A 13,259-nucleotide genomic window follows, 5' to 3' on the forward strand; every position below is an offset into this window, starting at 1 on the left:
GGTCACAGCGTCCTGGGGTCATGTGATCCCTTGTTTGTGACCTGACTAATAAAGTCAATGGGGGAAGCCAGATTCACTTAATGGTTGTAGCAAGAAAGGTCGTAAAATGGAGCAAAAATCTGTTGCCTCACTTATAGCAACAGAAATTTTGGGCACAGTTGTGGTCATAAGTTGCGGACTATGTGTACTGGCATGCAGAAGTGGGAATGTGGATCATGCAGAAATGGGATTGCGGCTTAGGGAAAACGGGTGGGTGTGAACTGGCTCGCTTACTCGAGCCAGCCTACAAACCAAGCTACCCCAATTGTGTCAAGGAAGGGCGTAAAATGAAGCAAAACTTCATTGTCTCACTTAGCTATAGAAAATTTTGGGCTCCACTGTGGTTGCAAGTTGAGGACTACCTGTATTGTCAGATCATGCAGAAAAAGACATGAGGGTTAGGGAAAGCAGGACGTGAACTGACTCGCTCATACAAGCCACCTCAAGAGCAAAGCTGTCTCAACCATGTTCTGGAGAAACTGCTCCGGTTTTTAACTCCTTTCCTCCCTCCCTCGCTTTTAGCATCCTCCGTGGCCAAAGGGCCCATTGCCACGAACAGCGACACTGAAGGAAGCCAGCCAGCGGGCCGCAAACGGCGCTGGGGCGCCAGCACCGCCACGACCCAGAAGAAACCTTCAATCAGCATCACCACCGAGTCCCTCAAGGTAACCAGCTAGCCGTGACAAAAGTCGACTCGGGGACAGCCAAGATCAGACCTTGATGTGTTTTCCTCCTTCCTCTTCTTCCAGAGCCTGATCCCAGAGATTAAGCCGCCGCCGGGAGGCCAGGAAGCCGTGGTGGACCTTCATGCTGATGACTCCCGCATCTCTGAAGACGAAGCCGAGCGCCACTTGGAAGAGCCAGCTCACGAGAAAGCGCTCAAGATCTGCCGTACCGTCACACAGGTTGGTGCTTGGGGGGGCGGGGGAGAACGATGGCTCCCAATCAGTCCCCAGGGTGGAAGCAGCGCACGGACTGCAAAACCCTGCGAGCCACGAAGCTGCGCGCAAGCTGGACGGCCGATTTATTCAGCTCCGTCGTTTTTACTGCTCTCTCGTCTCCCATCGGTTTGGGAATGGTGCACAGCCAATCTCTCGTAAATGAGATCATTAATTGCAACACTGTTGTTGTTTTTTTAAAGGCAGATGCTAATTGCAGTGCTCTGATTTAGATGCCGGGAAAAACAAAAACAAAAATATCCTAAAACCTGAGCCAAGGATCTCGTGTAGCTGCCAGATTCTTTTATCTGCAGGGAGATCCTGCCCAAAATTATTCTTGCAAAACGTGTTTGGCTACCAAAGATCTCTGGCCTTTGCCCAGCGAGGCAAGAGGGAGAGGAGCCACTGTCGCCTCCCTCTCCCTGTGTAGACGGAATTCAGCTTGCCAGGATCACTGATGATGTTACCTGAATTGGTAATGAGACGTCTGTATCCAAGCTTAGGAATGCCGCAGAATATGAGATTTATTCTGTGGATTTGCCACTGAATCAATTGATAAATCTATATAAAAAGGAGGGTGTCCACCTATTCTCCAGAGCCCCTGAAGGCAGGACAAGAAGCCATGGATGGAAACTGATCAATGAACGAACGAACGAATGAATGAATGAATTATTTATTGTCCAAGTGTGATTAGACACACCAGGGATTTGTCTTGGTGCCTATGCTCTTAGTGTACATAAAAAGAAAAGATACATTCATCAAGAACCACAAGGTACAACACAATGATAGTCATGGAGTACAAATAAACAATCAAATCATACTAGGAAGCAGTCAATATAAATCGTACAGATACAAACAAAAAAAGCAACAACGTTACAGTCATAATCAAGGAGAGAAGCAACTTGGAATTAAGGAGGAATTTTCTGACAGTGAGGACAATCAGTGGAACAGATGGAATAGGAATACAGAGTTAGAAGGGACCTTGGAGGTCTTCTAGTCTAATCCCCTGTTAGGCAAGAAACCTTACACCATCTCAGACAAATGGTTGTCCAATCTTTTTTTAAAAAACTTAAAAGAGTTTTGGAGCATTCACAACTTCTGGAGGCAAGTTGTTCTACTGGTTCACTGTTCTCACTATCAGGAAATTTCTTAGTTCCAGGTAAATCTCTTAATAAGAGACTGGATAACCATTGGTCTGAAATGGTATCTCCTGCTCAAGCAAGGGGTTGGACTAGAAGACCTCCAAGGTCCCTTCCAGCTCTGTTATTCTGTTAAATGCCCGTTGGAGAAAGAATAATTTTCCTCAAAAGAGGAAAGTATATTATAGGGAGAAAACTATTCTCGTTGGAATAGATTCATCAGTGATCAACTTGGGGGTATAATTCGTGTTTTGGTCTTTTATCTTTTTAATTCACCTTTTTAAAAAAATGTTATCTAGCTTTTTTTCTCTCTGTTCATTTTTTCTTTTGGATTTAATTTTATTTTAATCTTCTGAATAAAATAATAAGTTGAGATTTTTTTTAAAAAAAAGAAAACAACCGAGCTTAGAGAGTCCCAAGGACCCCCAAGCCCCCTATTTCTCATCCTGTAAAAACCACCATTTTATCAAGTCCAGCCTGGTCCCTTCCAGCTGAGAAACCTGTCCCACCCTTCTTCCCTCCCAGGTGGTCCCCGTCGAAGGGCAGGAGAATGGCCAAGGGGAGGAGGAGGAGGAAGAGGAGGAGGAAGAGGAGAAGGTCCACGAGGAAGAACAGCCGGAGTTGGAGCCCGTTATCGCTGTAGAGACCGTGGTTCTGCCTCCCCCGGTAGAGCACGAAGTCAAAAAAGGTACCCGAGGAGGACAGGGGGCGCAACCGTCAGAGGATGGGGAGCAAAATGTTTTATAGGTAGCACTTACCACCGGCAAGATTGGCAAAAATGTTCAGTAATTTGTCCGCAAAACGTTGGAAATGCAATCATAATCCAGGGACTTACTATCACATGTGGTGGACTTGCACCAAAGCAAAGCAATTTTGGGAGAAAATAGAGAGCTGGCTGGAAAAAATAACCATACAGAAGATAGACTGGAAAACAGAAGTATATTTGCTGGGCATATTCCCAGAGGATTATGATAAAGGAACTGCATGTTTAGTTTAACATACATTGACAGCAGCAAGGATTAGACATGTAAAATTCTGGAAAAATGTGAATACCCCACCAGATGAGGCAATCAGGAAAATCCTAGAATGTGTTGAGATGAACTATCTTACTAAAAACAGGGGTGGCATATAACTATAATCACTGTAGGTACTAAAAATATGAAACACAAAGAATGGGAATTTTACTGTATGGGAACTACCATAGTATTATTAGCGTTGTTAATTTGTGTGTTATTATATTATTATTAGTAGTAAATAGGACAATATTTTTCACAGTATTAGCTATGTTTTGTGTGTGTGTGTGTGTGTGTGTGTGTAAATAATATACCCAGACAAAATGCTGTATTCAAAAAATGTTTATGAATAAAAATATTTTTTTTAAAGAAGAAGACGGGGAGCGATTGACCCCCGACAGGTAAGACTCACCTGTGTGGGTTTCTGTCTCCCTTTGCCCCACAGTCACGCTGAGCGATACGCTCACCCGGCGGTCCATCAGCCAGCAACGTTCCGGGGTCTCCATCACCATCGACGATCCCGTCCGCACGGCCCAGGTCCCATCCCGCCACGGGGCAAGGTCAGCTGTATCGTTCACATCTGCAACCTGGTGAGTGTTTTTGGGTTGCTGTAACTATTTTAGAGGTTTTTTTGGGGGGGCACCGGGGGCCTTTCTTAACGCCCAGATGTTTGTTCGTGTGCATAGGTGAGGCCCTTCACCCTTGGGCAGCTGAAGGAGCTGCTGGGCCGGACGGGCACCCTGGTGGAGGAGTCTTTTTGGATCGACAAGATCAAATCACACTGCTATGTCACAGTGAGTCTTTGAGGGTTTCTACCTCCTTCTCCAGAAATTCTCCTTTCCAGAAAAATATCATCGGCATTTCGCATCCAACCAACTCGGTTCAGGAGTGCTTTTAAAAGGGGGAAAGTTACGCTATGCTGAGGATCCCAGATTATCTGGATTTGTTTGCTCAATGCCAAATGCTGTCTGGGTTTTTTTAAAGGGAATTTAGAGAGTGTTTTAAAACAAGTTTTGCTTTGGGGGGAATTTTAACCGGAATGTCTACAGGGATTCTCCATCACCCAGGTAATGGTTGTCCCAAAGGTGCTTTTTTTCAAAAGGCAGCTGGAGTTTTCCTGGGGGGATTTTCCCCCTTCAAAATGTTTTGTTTCTCATCCAAGAAGCTTCTTTAGTTCAGTTTGAGAGGAACACCTTCAGGATTTAGAAAGCAGGGGGAAGAAATAGCTGGAAACACATCTCTCTCTCCTCTCTCTTTCTCTCCCCACTCTCTTTCTGTCTCCTCCCTTTCTCTCTCCTCTCTTTTTCTCCCCTCTTTCTCTTTTTCTCCCTTCTCTCTTTCCCCTCTTTCTCCTCTCTCCTCTTTTTCTCCCCATCTCTCTCCTCTGTTTCTCTCTCTCCCCCTCTTTTACTCTCTTTCTCCCCTTTCTCTTTCTCCTCTCTTTGGCCCTGTTTTTCTCTCCCCCTCTCTTTCTCCCTTCTCTTTCTCCTCTCCATCTCTCTCTCTCTCTCTCTTTTTCTCTCCTGTCTCTTTGTCTCCTTTTTCTCTCCTCTTTTCTCTCTCTTCCGCCAATATTGCCTTTCAGTATTCAACAGTGGAAGAAGCCGTCGCGACGCGAAACGCCCTCCACGGGGTCAAGTGGCCGCAGTCTAACCCCAAGTTTTTATCCGCTGATTTTGTGGAGCAGGATGAGGTACGGAGCCCAACGGGGAAGAAAGACGTGGGATGGGTAGGGGGGGGGATCTCTGCCCCCGTGCACCCAGAGTTTGGTGCAAGAAAGTGAAACAGGAATACTTGCTCCAAAAATGGTATATGTTTTTTCAGGAGACGCTTCTCTCTGGCTGTTAGCAATACAGGTAGTCCTCGACTTACATTTAGTGACCATTCAAAACAACGGCACTGAAGAAAAGTGACAGTGACCACTTTTTCACGCTTATGACCGTTGTAGCAACCCACGGTTGCATGATTTACATTCGGGGGTTTGGCAACTGACTCACATTTATGACGGTTGCAGGTCCTGGTGGTCATGTGATACCCTTTTGAGACCTTCTGACGAACAAAGTCAAGGGGGGGGAAAACCAGATTCACTTATTGGTCATAAATCGAGGACTACCTGTAAAATGATGCCACAAGATAATGTCTCTTAGCTTTCTCACGAGATTTTGTATCCCACAGAGCTTCCACCTGCTTACCTGAGGCTGTTCCTTTCTCTTCCTTAGCTGGATTTCCATCGCGGTCTTCTGGTTGATCGTCCCGCCGAGGCCAAGGCCGATGAAGCGCCCACCTTCCCTGGGGTGGGCCCAACCACGCGGGGGGAACGGGAGCTGTCCCGGCGCTCGGAGGCACGGGAGCGGGAGGCGGCCGTGCGGGAGCAGTGGGCCGAGCGGGAGCGAGAGATGGAGCGCCGGGAGAGGACCCTGGCGGAGCGGGAGTGGGATCGGGACAAGGTGCGCGAGGGCCCGTTCGCGCTCCCGGTCCCGAGAGAGACGCCGCAAGGAGCGGCCCAAATCAAAGGAGAAGAAAGCAGAGAAGAAAGGTAATGAGAGAGAGCTTGGTCTAGTGGTTAAGGCGCAAGAGTAAAAAACTGGGCAACCGTGAGTTCTAATCTCACCTTAGCTATGAATGCTGACTGGGTAACCTTGGGCCAATCACCAGGAGACGGTGAGTTCTAGTCCCGCCTTAGGCATGAAAGCCAGCTGGGAGACTTTGAGCCAATCAATGGCGATGGGAATTCTTGCACCGTCTCGGGCATGAAAGCCAGCTGGGTGACTTTTGTCCAATCACCAGGAGAGTGGGAATTCTAGTCCCGCCTGAGGCATGATAACTCAGCTGGGTGACTTTGGGCCAATCACAAGGAGACTGGGAGTTCTAGTCCCGCCTTCTGGTCCATGAAAGCTGGCAGGATGTCTTTGGGCCAGTTCTTCCCTCTCAGCCCAACCCATGTCACAGGGTTGTTGGGAAAACAGGAAAAGGAAGCAGTGTTAAATATATTTGCCACCTGGAGTTGTTTGTAAAAATAATAAAGACAGAATCTAAACAAGTAAAACAAATTTGCCTGTTCCCAGCTGGAGGGAAGTTTGGGCATTCACCCACCCTACCCCATCCCTAGAGAACATGGTCACCTAGTTGGAGTTTCAGCTTTTAAGTTTGAAGCCCAGTTTTATTTCAACATGGCCTTTCCGCCACGAATGTCCATAGAGATTCTCCATTACCCAGGCCATGGTTGTCCCAGAGCTGCTTTTCCAAACGACAACCCAACGTCCTTGCTTTTGTTTTTTTGTTTTTTTCCCCCCTCTTGAAAACGTTTCGCTTCTCCTTCCAGAAGATTCTTCAGTTCTTCAGAAAGCTGCCTCTTGTAGTCGAAGCGAAATGTTTTCCAGAAAGAACCAAACCCCAAGAAAAGTCCTGTTGCTTTTTGGAAAAGCACTTTGGGGGGACTTCTGCTATGAATGTAGGGATAATATTGCTGGGGGGTCTCATATAGGTTTAACCAGCCCCGTTTAACCAAGGATTATGCTTTTCAGGTAACAACCAACCTTCTTACTTTCCTCCCCCACAGAAAAGGCCCAGGAGGAACCTCCGGCTAAACTTCTGGACGATCTGTTCCGCAAAACCAAGGCAGCCCCGTGCATTTATTGGTTACCCCTCACGGACATTCAGGTCAGTAGCGGGTTTTCAAAACTTTCTCCTACCGGTTCGGTGTGCAGCGTTTGCAACTCACCTTCTGCTGCAAGCGCTCTGTGTAAAACTGCGGATGCATGGCAATCGGGTGTGCTGCGCGAAGCAGCTGAGGTTGAAAAGCAGGAAATAATGGTCCATCTAGAGCAGGGGTGGATGGGAGGGCCCGGCAGCTGATCGTCAGAGCAACCGGTCCGGCCAAACCGGTAGAATACCACCATTGATTCAGCAGCCGGGGTAACGTGGTTGTCTGAAGATGTGGTTTCTTGGTTTCTTTAGCCCTGAGGATGAGAAGGTACACTCAAAATACAGTTGTCGACTTACGGCCACCATTGAGCTTTCGTTGCTAAGTGAGACGGCTTTTTAACTGAATCGTGCCCAATTTATCCGACCTGTCTTGCCGCCGTATTAAGTCAGTCACTGCAGCAGTTCAGTTAGGAACCTGGTTGTTCAGTGAATCAGGTTTCCCCGTTGACTTTGTTTGTCAGAGTGTCGCAAAAGGGGATCGCACGACCCCCGAGACACCGCAACAGTCATAAATATGAGTCAGTTGCCAAACGTCTGAATTTTGATCCCGTGCGGGGATGCTGCAGTGGTCGTAAGTGTGGAAAACGGGTCGTAAGTCACTTTTTTCAGTGCCGTCGTAACTTCCAGTGGCCATTAAGTGAACTGTTGTATGTCGAGGACCGCCTGTATTTCTCGTCACAGGATTTTGAGAGAAGAAAATTATGATTGTCGATGGTTATAAAAAAGCAGAAGGCGTCTCAGAGCGCATATTCCGACAAAAGACACTTTAGAAGCTCTTTTGCAAGCGGCAATTTAATGAAAATGGTCCCAGATTCTTCCTGATTTCCAGTCACTACGAGGAAGAAGAAAGCAGATTTGATGACTGGGCATTTTTTTTGCCTGACCCAGAAACTTCCAATATTTGGAGTAGTATTTCATGCATAATTAGTTCTCTGCTTACAACACATTCATTTAGTCAGCATTTGAAGTTACAACGGCACTGAAAAATGTGACTTACGACCATTTTTCATACATAGCGACTACTGCAGCATGGTCGTGTGATCAAAATTCAGACCCTTGGCAACTGACTTGCATTTACAATGTCCTGGGGTCCATCTCCTTTTGCGACCTTCCGATGAACAAAATCAATGGGGAAGCCAGATTTGCTTAACAACTGTGTTATAGGTAGTCCTCAACTTACAGGCACACTTGAGCCCAAAATTTCTGTGGCTAAACGAGACAGCTGTTAGGTGAGTTTTGCTCCATTCTATGACCTCCTTTGCCAGAGCTGTTAAATGAATCACTGCAGTTGTTAACCCAGTTGTTGAGTGAATCTGGCTTCCCCTTTAACAAAAGGGGATCATATAACTCCAGGACACTGCAGCTGTCATAAATATGAGTCAGTTGCCAAGCAGCTGAATTTTGATCACGTGACTGCGGGGCATGCTATAACGGTCATAGGTGTGCAAAGCGGTCACAAGTCACTTTTTTCAGTTGTGTTATAGCTTCATTAAATCATATTTTAACGACCCCATAATCTCTTGGAGCTGAGTGTTTACTGGCTGGATGCCCTTCCTGTCACCAATGTGGAGTTTTTGTTCAGCATTGTGCCCAGAGAGAGACATATCCGCCTCTACCTAGGATCAAACTCACAGCCTCCTGATTGGGAGGCAAGAGCTCCACCTCTAGGCCAATCATTATAGCTTCATTAAATGAACAGTTTTAAATCAAGGACTCCCTGCAGCGATTCACTTAACAACTGTCTCACTTAGCAACCGAAATGTTGAAGTCACTTGCCCATGAAAAACTGTCCGTGATGCAGCCATGCTTCAACAGTTGCTCTTCCCCTCCTGCTTCTCTCCTCTCAGTGTGTCCAGAAACAGGCCGAGCGAGCGGCTCGCGCGCGTGAACGGGAACGCCGGCGCAAAGAACTGGAAGCTGAGGAAGCCCGTCAGCGGGAACGCAACCGTCAAGCTGAGCGGGATAAGCGGCGGGAACACAGCAGAGAGCGAGAACGCGAGCGCCCCAATGCCACCAGCGGCGGTGGGGCCAGTCGAGCGGGCGAAAGGAGCGGCCGAGGAGACCGCGAACGGCGTGAAGCCAAAAGCCGCCACAGCCGGAGTCGGAGTCGGAGCACGCCTGTACAGGACAGAGGGGGGCGCCACTGAGCTATTCCTCAGCCTTTCTTTTGACCTTCGGGGCAGGGGAAGGAGTTGGTGGTGGGGCACTTTCCCTGAATCGAGCTCATGAATTTTGCAGTCAAGGAGGAACAAGGGGGGGGGGCATGGAGTTTCTTTGCCCACCACTGGAAAGGCCGAGAGGGGGGTCCAGCGTGGCTGGAGGGTGGCCGAAGTGGTAGGGCTCTCCCCCCTCCCTCCCCCAAACGTGGGGGTAAGTTTGATTTCCAACCCCTCCTGCTCCCCTCTTCTGGAGCCAGTGTCCTTCCCGTTGATTTGTATTTTATTTTGGGAAATTTTTTTTTTTATTCTGCTGATAATACAGGAAAGAGAGCATAATAAAAGAGATGGTGTTAGTTTTAAAGCTGCTGTCCTGCTTCTTTTTGGGGAGTGTGCGAAAAATGGTGAGGCGCCCCCCCGCCATTGTGGGGAAAATAGTTTGCTATCCTCTTGCAAAGATGCTTGAATCCTGCCCTGGTGCGTAGGGCTCTTGTGCGTTTGCCCAAAGGGGAAGGGAGACACCCCCCTTAGCAACTTGTGGTGGTAGAATTTGTTCCCAAGCCAGCAGAAAAACCACCGAGCTGAAAGAGCACCAAGAACCCCACAGTTCAGCCGTGAACTACAAATATTCCATAGGAACAACTATTCCATAGGAACAAATGGTGTACCCATAGAATATTTGTGATCAGGGTTGACCTGAGGGGTCCTTGGTGCATTCTGAGCTTGGTGGTTTTCCTGCAGATGTTTCATTTCCAAACTAGGCAACATCAGTGCTAGAAGAGACGGGTGTGTGGAGTGGAGGATGTGGGGTTGGAGAACTGTGGGGTCCTTGAGGCTCCCTGAACTGGGTTGTTTTCTTGGAGGCATTTTGTAACCCAGCTAGGTAACATCATCAGTGCTAGAAGGGAGTGAGGTATGTGGAGTGGAAGAGGAGGAGGAGAATGAGTGTGGGGTCCTCGGTGCTCTCTGAACTTGGTGTTTTTCCTGCAGATGTTTCATTACCAAACTAGGTAACATAATCAGCGAAGAGACTGGGGTGTGAGGAATGGAGGAGGAATGTGGGGTCCGTGATGCTCCCTGAGTTTGGTGGTTTTCTTGGAGACGTTTCATGACTCGGGAAACATCATCAGTTCTAGGAAGGGAATGAGGTTTGCAAAGTTGAGGAGGAGGAGGATTATGGGGGTCTTCCGTGCTCTTTGAGATTGCAGGTTTTCTTGCAGATGTTTTGTGACCCGCCTAGGTAACACCATCAGGGAGTGGGGTTTGATAAAATCCCAATCGAGGAACTACCAACTCACACAAACAGTCAAAGAGTAAACAATCAAGCCTAATCAAGGAGCCACCAAGAACACCCTCTAACACTAACAGGGCAAGCTACTAGCATATAAACGGAGAGCAAACCCCATTCTCTTCTAGAACTGATGATGTTACCTAGTTGGGTCACGAAATGTCTGCAGGAAACCGACCAAGCTCAGAGAGCACCCAGGACCCCAATTGAATGGCTGGTATTAATGCAGAAAAAGGCCCTTTAGAAAGAACATTGATTGCAAGGAGCAACGGAATTTCTATTTATTATATTTCATATATTTATTTAAAACATTTCTAAAGCCGCCCCTCTTCTAACCAACTCTGGGCGGCTCCCAATCCAAAGTTAAAACAACCTATAAAATATTAAAACTGCAAAACAAAATGGATCAAAACGTTTTTCTTCTGTTTTCCTGTTGAGGTCTGAGAACCAACCCACCAAATGAGAGCATCTTCCTTCATCAGGCCCTTTTTTTAACTGCAAAATAGCTCCACCAGCTGAATGTCTTATGGAGATTCTCAGCCATCCAAGTGTCCCAAAGGTGCTTTTTTTTCAAGCGGCAACTGGACTTTCTGGTTTTTCCTTGGAGACATTTCACTTCTCCTCCAAGAAGCTTCTTCGGCTCTGATTGGATAGTGGGGGATGGAAGGATTGTCTGCAAGGAATAAAAATCTTTTCATTCTCTGCCATCCAGTCAGAGCTGAAGAAGCTTCTTGGAGGAGAAGCGAAACATCTTTTTTTAAAAAAAACACCAATTTCCTCTTGAAAAAAGCGTCTTTGTGATTCCACCGGCTGATTTAACTGTCACGAATTCCAGAGTTTAGTTTGTTCACCGAAATACAGAGTACAGAATTCAGCAGATACAACTATACCTACCCATCCTATTTTCAGCGAAACCAACATTAAGCAAAGCAGAAGAAATAAGACTTTCGGGATCCAATCTGAATCGTTCATCGGGACCAGAGGTTTAGTCTTCTCAGCTTTCGGATCCGTCCTGGCCCATCCTTGGGAACTTCGCTCTAGCAGTGTGCTTTGGGCTATTCTGTTTCGAAGCTGCTTAGATTGTTGGCCGAGCAGGGACAAAAACAGCCAGGGAAACAATTGAAGCGTTGGAAACGGCCCTTTGTCCACCAACCGGCTTATACTTAGGATCCGCAACAAACAAACAGTCTTCAACACCCACTCAGCAACTAAAAAAGAAACCCCACACAACAGGCACCATATAAATATAGGGAGTCTTCGACTTAACAATGGTTCGTTTAGTGACTTCAAAGTTACAACGGTGCTGAAAAATGTGACTTAATGACCGTTTTTCACTGTTACGACCTTTGCAACCTCCCCATGTTCGTGTGATCAAAATTCAGATGCTTGGCAACTGGTTCATACGACCGTGGTTGTGTCCCAATGTTATGTGATCCTCTTTGGTCGTAAAATGCGGCAAAACTCTTAACAACAGAAACGTTGGGCTCCATTGTAAGTCAAGGACTGCCTATATTTGCTGCCTTTCGTGAGACTTTTGAGAATTCACCTGCAAAGGAAATTAAAGGCCGGAAAAAATATCTGAAAAGAAAAGGGAATTTTAAAATCAGGACTCTTAAAATTAGGCCACAGCGTTAATAAAGACTCTGTAGCGGTGGAAAAATAGGCTTCAAAAACCTTAGCTGGAAAACTGGCTTGATGTCTTAAGACTGTTTAGAAACTTACATAAACACGATTATCTTTAATGTTCCAATAAGATCCAAATATAGCTGAATGTCTTAACGCAAGGGCTAAACTGAAAAGATTTGCGCTGGGCTTGGAATTAGCTTGCAAACATTCCCTTTTTTTTTTCTTCTCCAAGTTAAATAAATAAACCCTTTTTCCTTTTTTAACTTCTATTTTCTCCCTTCTTAAAAGAGCTTTTGTGGGGGCATCTGCGTCTCTTTTCCCGCTCTGCTCTTACAAAGAACCGAGAGGTGTGATTGATGCACATGACAGAGCTTTCCGGCTAGGATTTGCACACGCACAATCTGGCCTAACACCACAATGACAGATGATGATTTACGGAAGGTTTCTCTTCCCCCGAATGGAAATAAAAAAAGACCTTCGCCAGGATTGATCCGATGTGGTTGTTCCCTTCTTGGCAGATAGATGGCGCCGGTCTTCCACATAACCTGGTCAAAGGATGGAGGCAGTTCACTACTCTTAGATACACAAAAAAACACAAACTGCAGGCCAAGGGGGCAAATTGTACAAAGGAAAGGGGCTGAGCAAGAACGGATAATATTTCTCCTCTAAGATCCTGGTCTCTTTCATTTTCTAACCTCCCCACCCCCACTAAGATCTTGGTTTGTGGTCCCCCCTTCCACTTGCTCCAGAACCACAAGACTCTCGACTGGCCCCCAAGGAATATCTGCAGCTGTGACCCTGTCTTTTTTTTCCCTGCTTCCAGACATCTGTTTTGCTTTCGCTCCCTTGCCGTGTCTTCTTTCTTTTCATCCTTCACACAACACCCCACCCACCCACACTCCCCGAATTTCCCCTCCCCAATCCTGCTCTTATTTTTCTTCCTCCCTGGGCAAGGCTTTGGAGAATGAGAATTGTCATCCAATTTTTCTTTGTTCCTGCCTCCTAGATCCTCGATCTCTGTTTTTCGGATGCCAACGTTTGGCGTTGGGGCTCGTGTGTGTGTGTGTGTGTGTGTGTGTGTGTGTGTGTGTGTGTGTGAACCAAAGGAAGCACATTTTGCAAGGCTTTAAGGCCCCAATCCATCTTTCACCACCCACCACCCCACCCCTGTAGGCTGTCCTGAGTTCCAGACTTGGTTGAGCCTTGCTGGATGATGATGCACTGGAAGGGCTTTTGAGCAATTGCTATAGTTTTACCTGGAGATCTTTGTTATGTAAAGTATTCCGGCCCAGGCCTTAATGGCCCACCCATAAACAAAGGTGGGGGCGAGTTTCTGCTTCTGAGGTGAGTTTCTG

General features: G+C 46.9%; 1 protein-coding gene across 1 annotated transcript in view; it reads left to right on the top strand.

Annotated features, from left to right (window-relative positions):
* Positions 1-9,354, top strand: part of ACIN1 (apoptotic chromatin condensation inducer 1) — a 51,593-nt gene extending 42,239 nt beyond the window's left edge. Inside the window, 11 exon segments of the mRNA XM_087947198.1 lie at positions 562-704; positions 789-944; positions 2,642-2,804; positions 3,575-3,670; positions 3,673-3,719; positions 3,816-3,923; positions 4,715-4,822; positions 5,349-5,590; positions 5,592-5,665; positions 6,689-6,789; positions 8,682-9,354. Of these exon segments, the coding sequence (XP_087803324.1) occupies positions 562-704; positions 789-944; positions 2,642-2,804; positions 3,575-3,670; positions 3,673-3,719; positions 3,816-3,923; positions 4,715-4,822; positions 5,349-5,590; positions 5,592-5,665; positions 6,689-6,789; positions 8,682-8,981 (1,538 nt within the window). The 3' untranslated portion in view covers positions 8,982-9,354.
* The last annotated feature ends 3,905 nt before the right edge of the window (positions 9,355-13,259 follow it).

The sequence above is a fragment of the Notechis scutatus genome, chromosome Z (genome assembly GCF_049901735.1).
Source record: "Notechis scutatus isolate UNSWTSFEM ecotype Mainland chromosome Z, rNotScu1.2, whole genome shotgun sequence".
NCBI classification, from domain to species: domain Eukaryota; kingdom Metazoa; phylum Chordata; class Lepidosauria; order Squamata; family Elapidae; genus Notechis; species Notechis scutatus.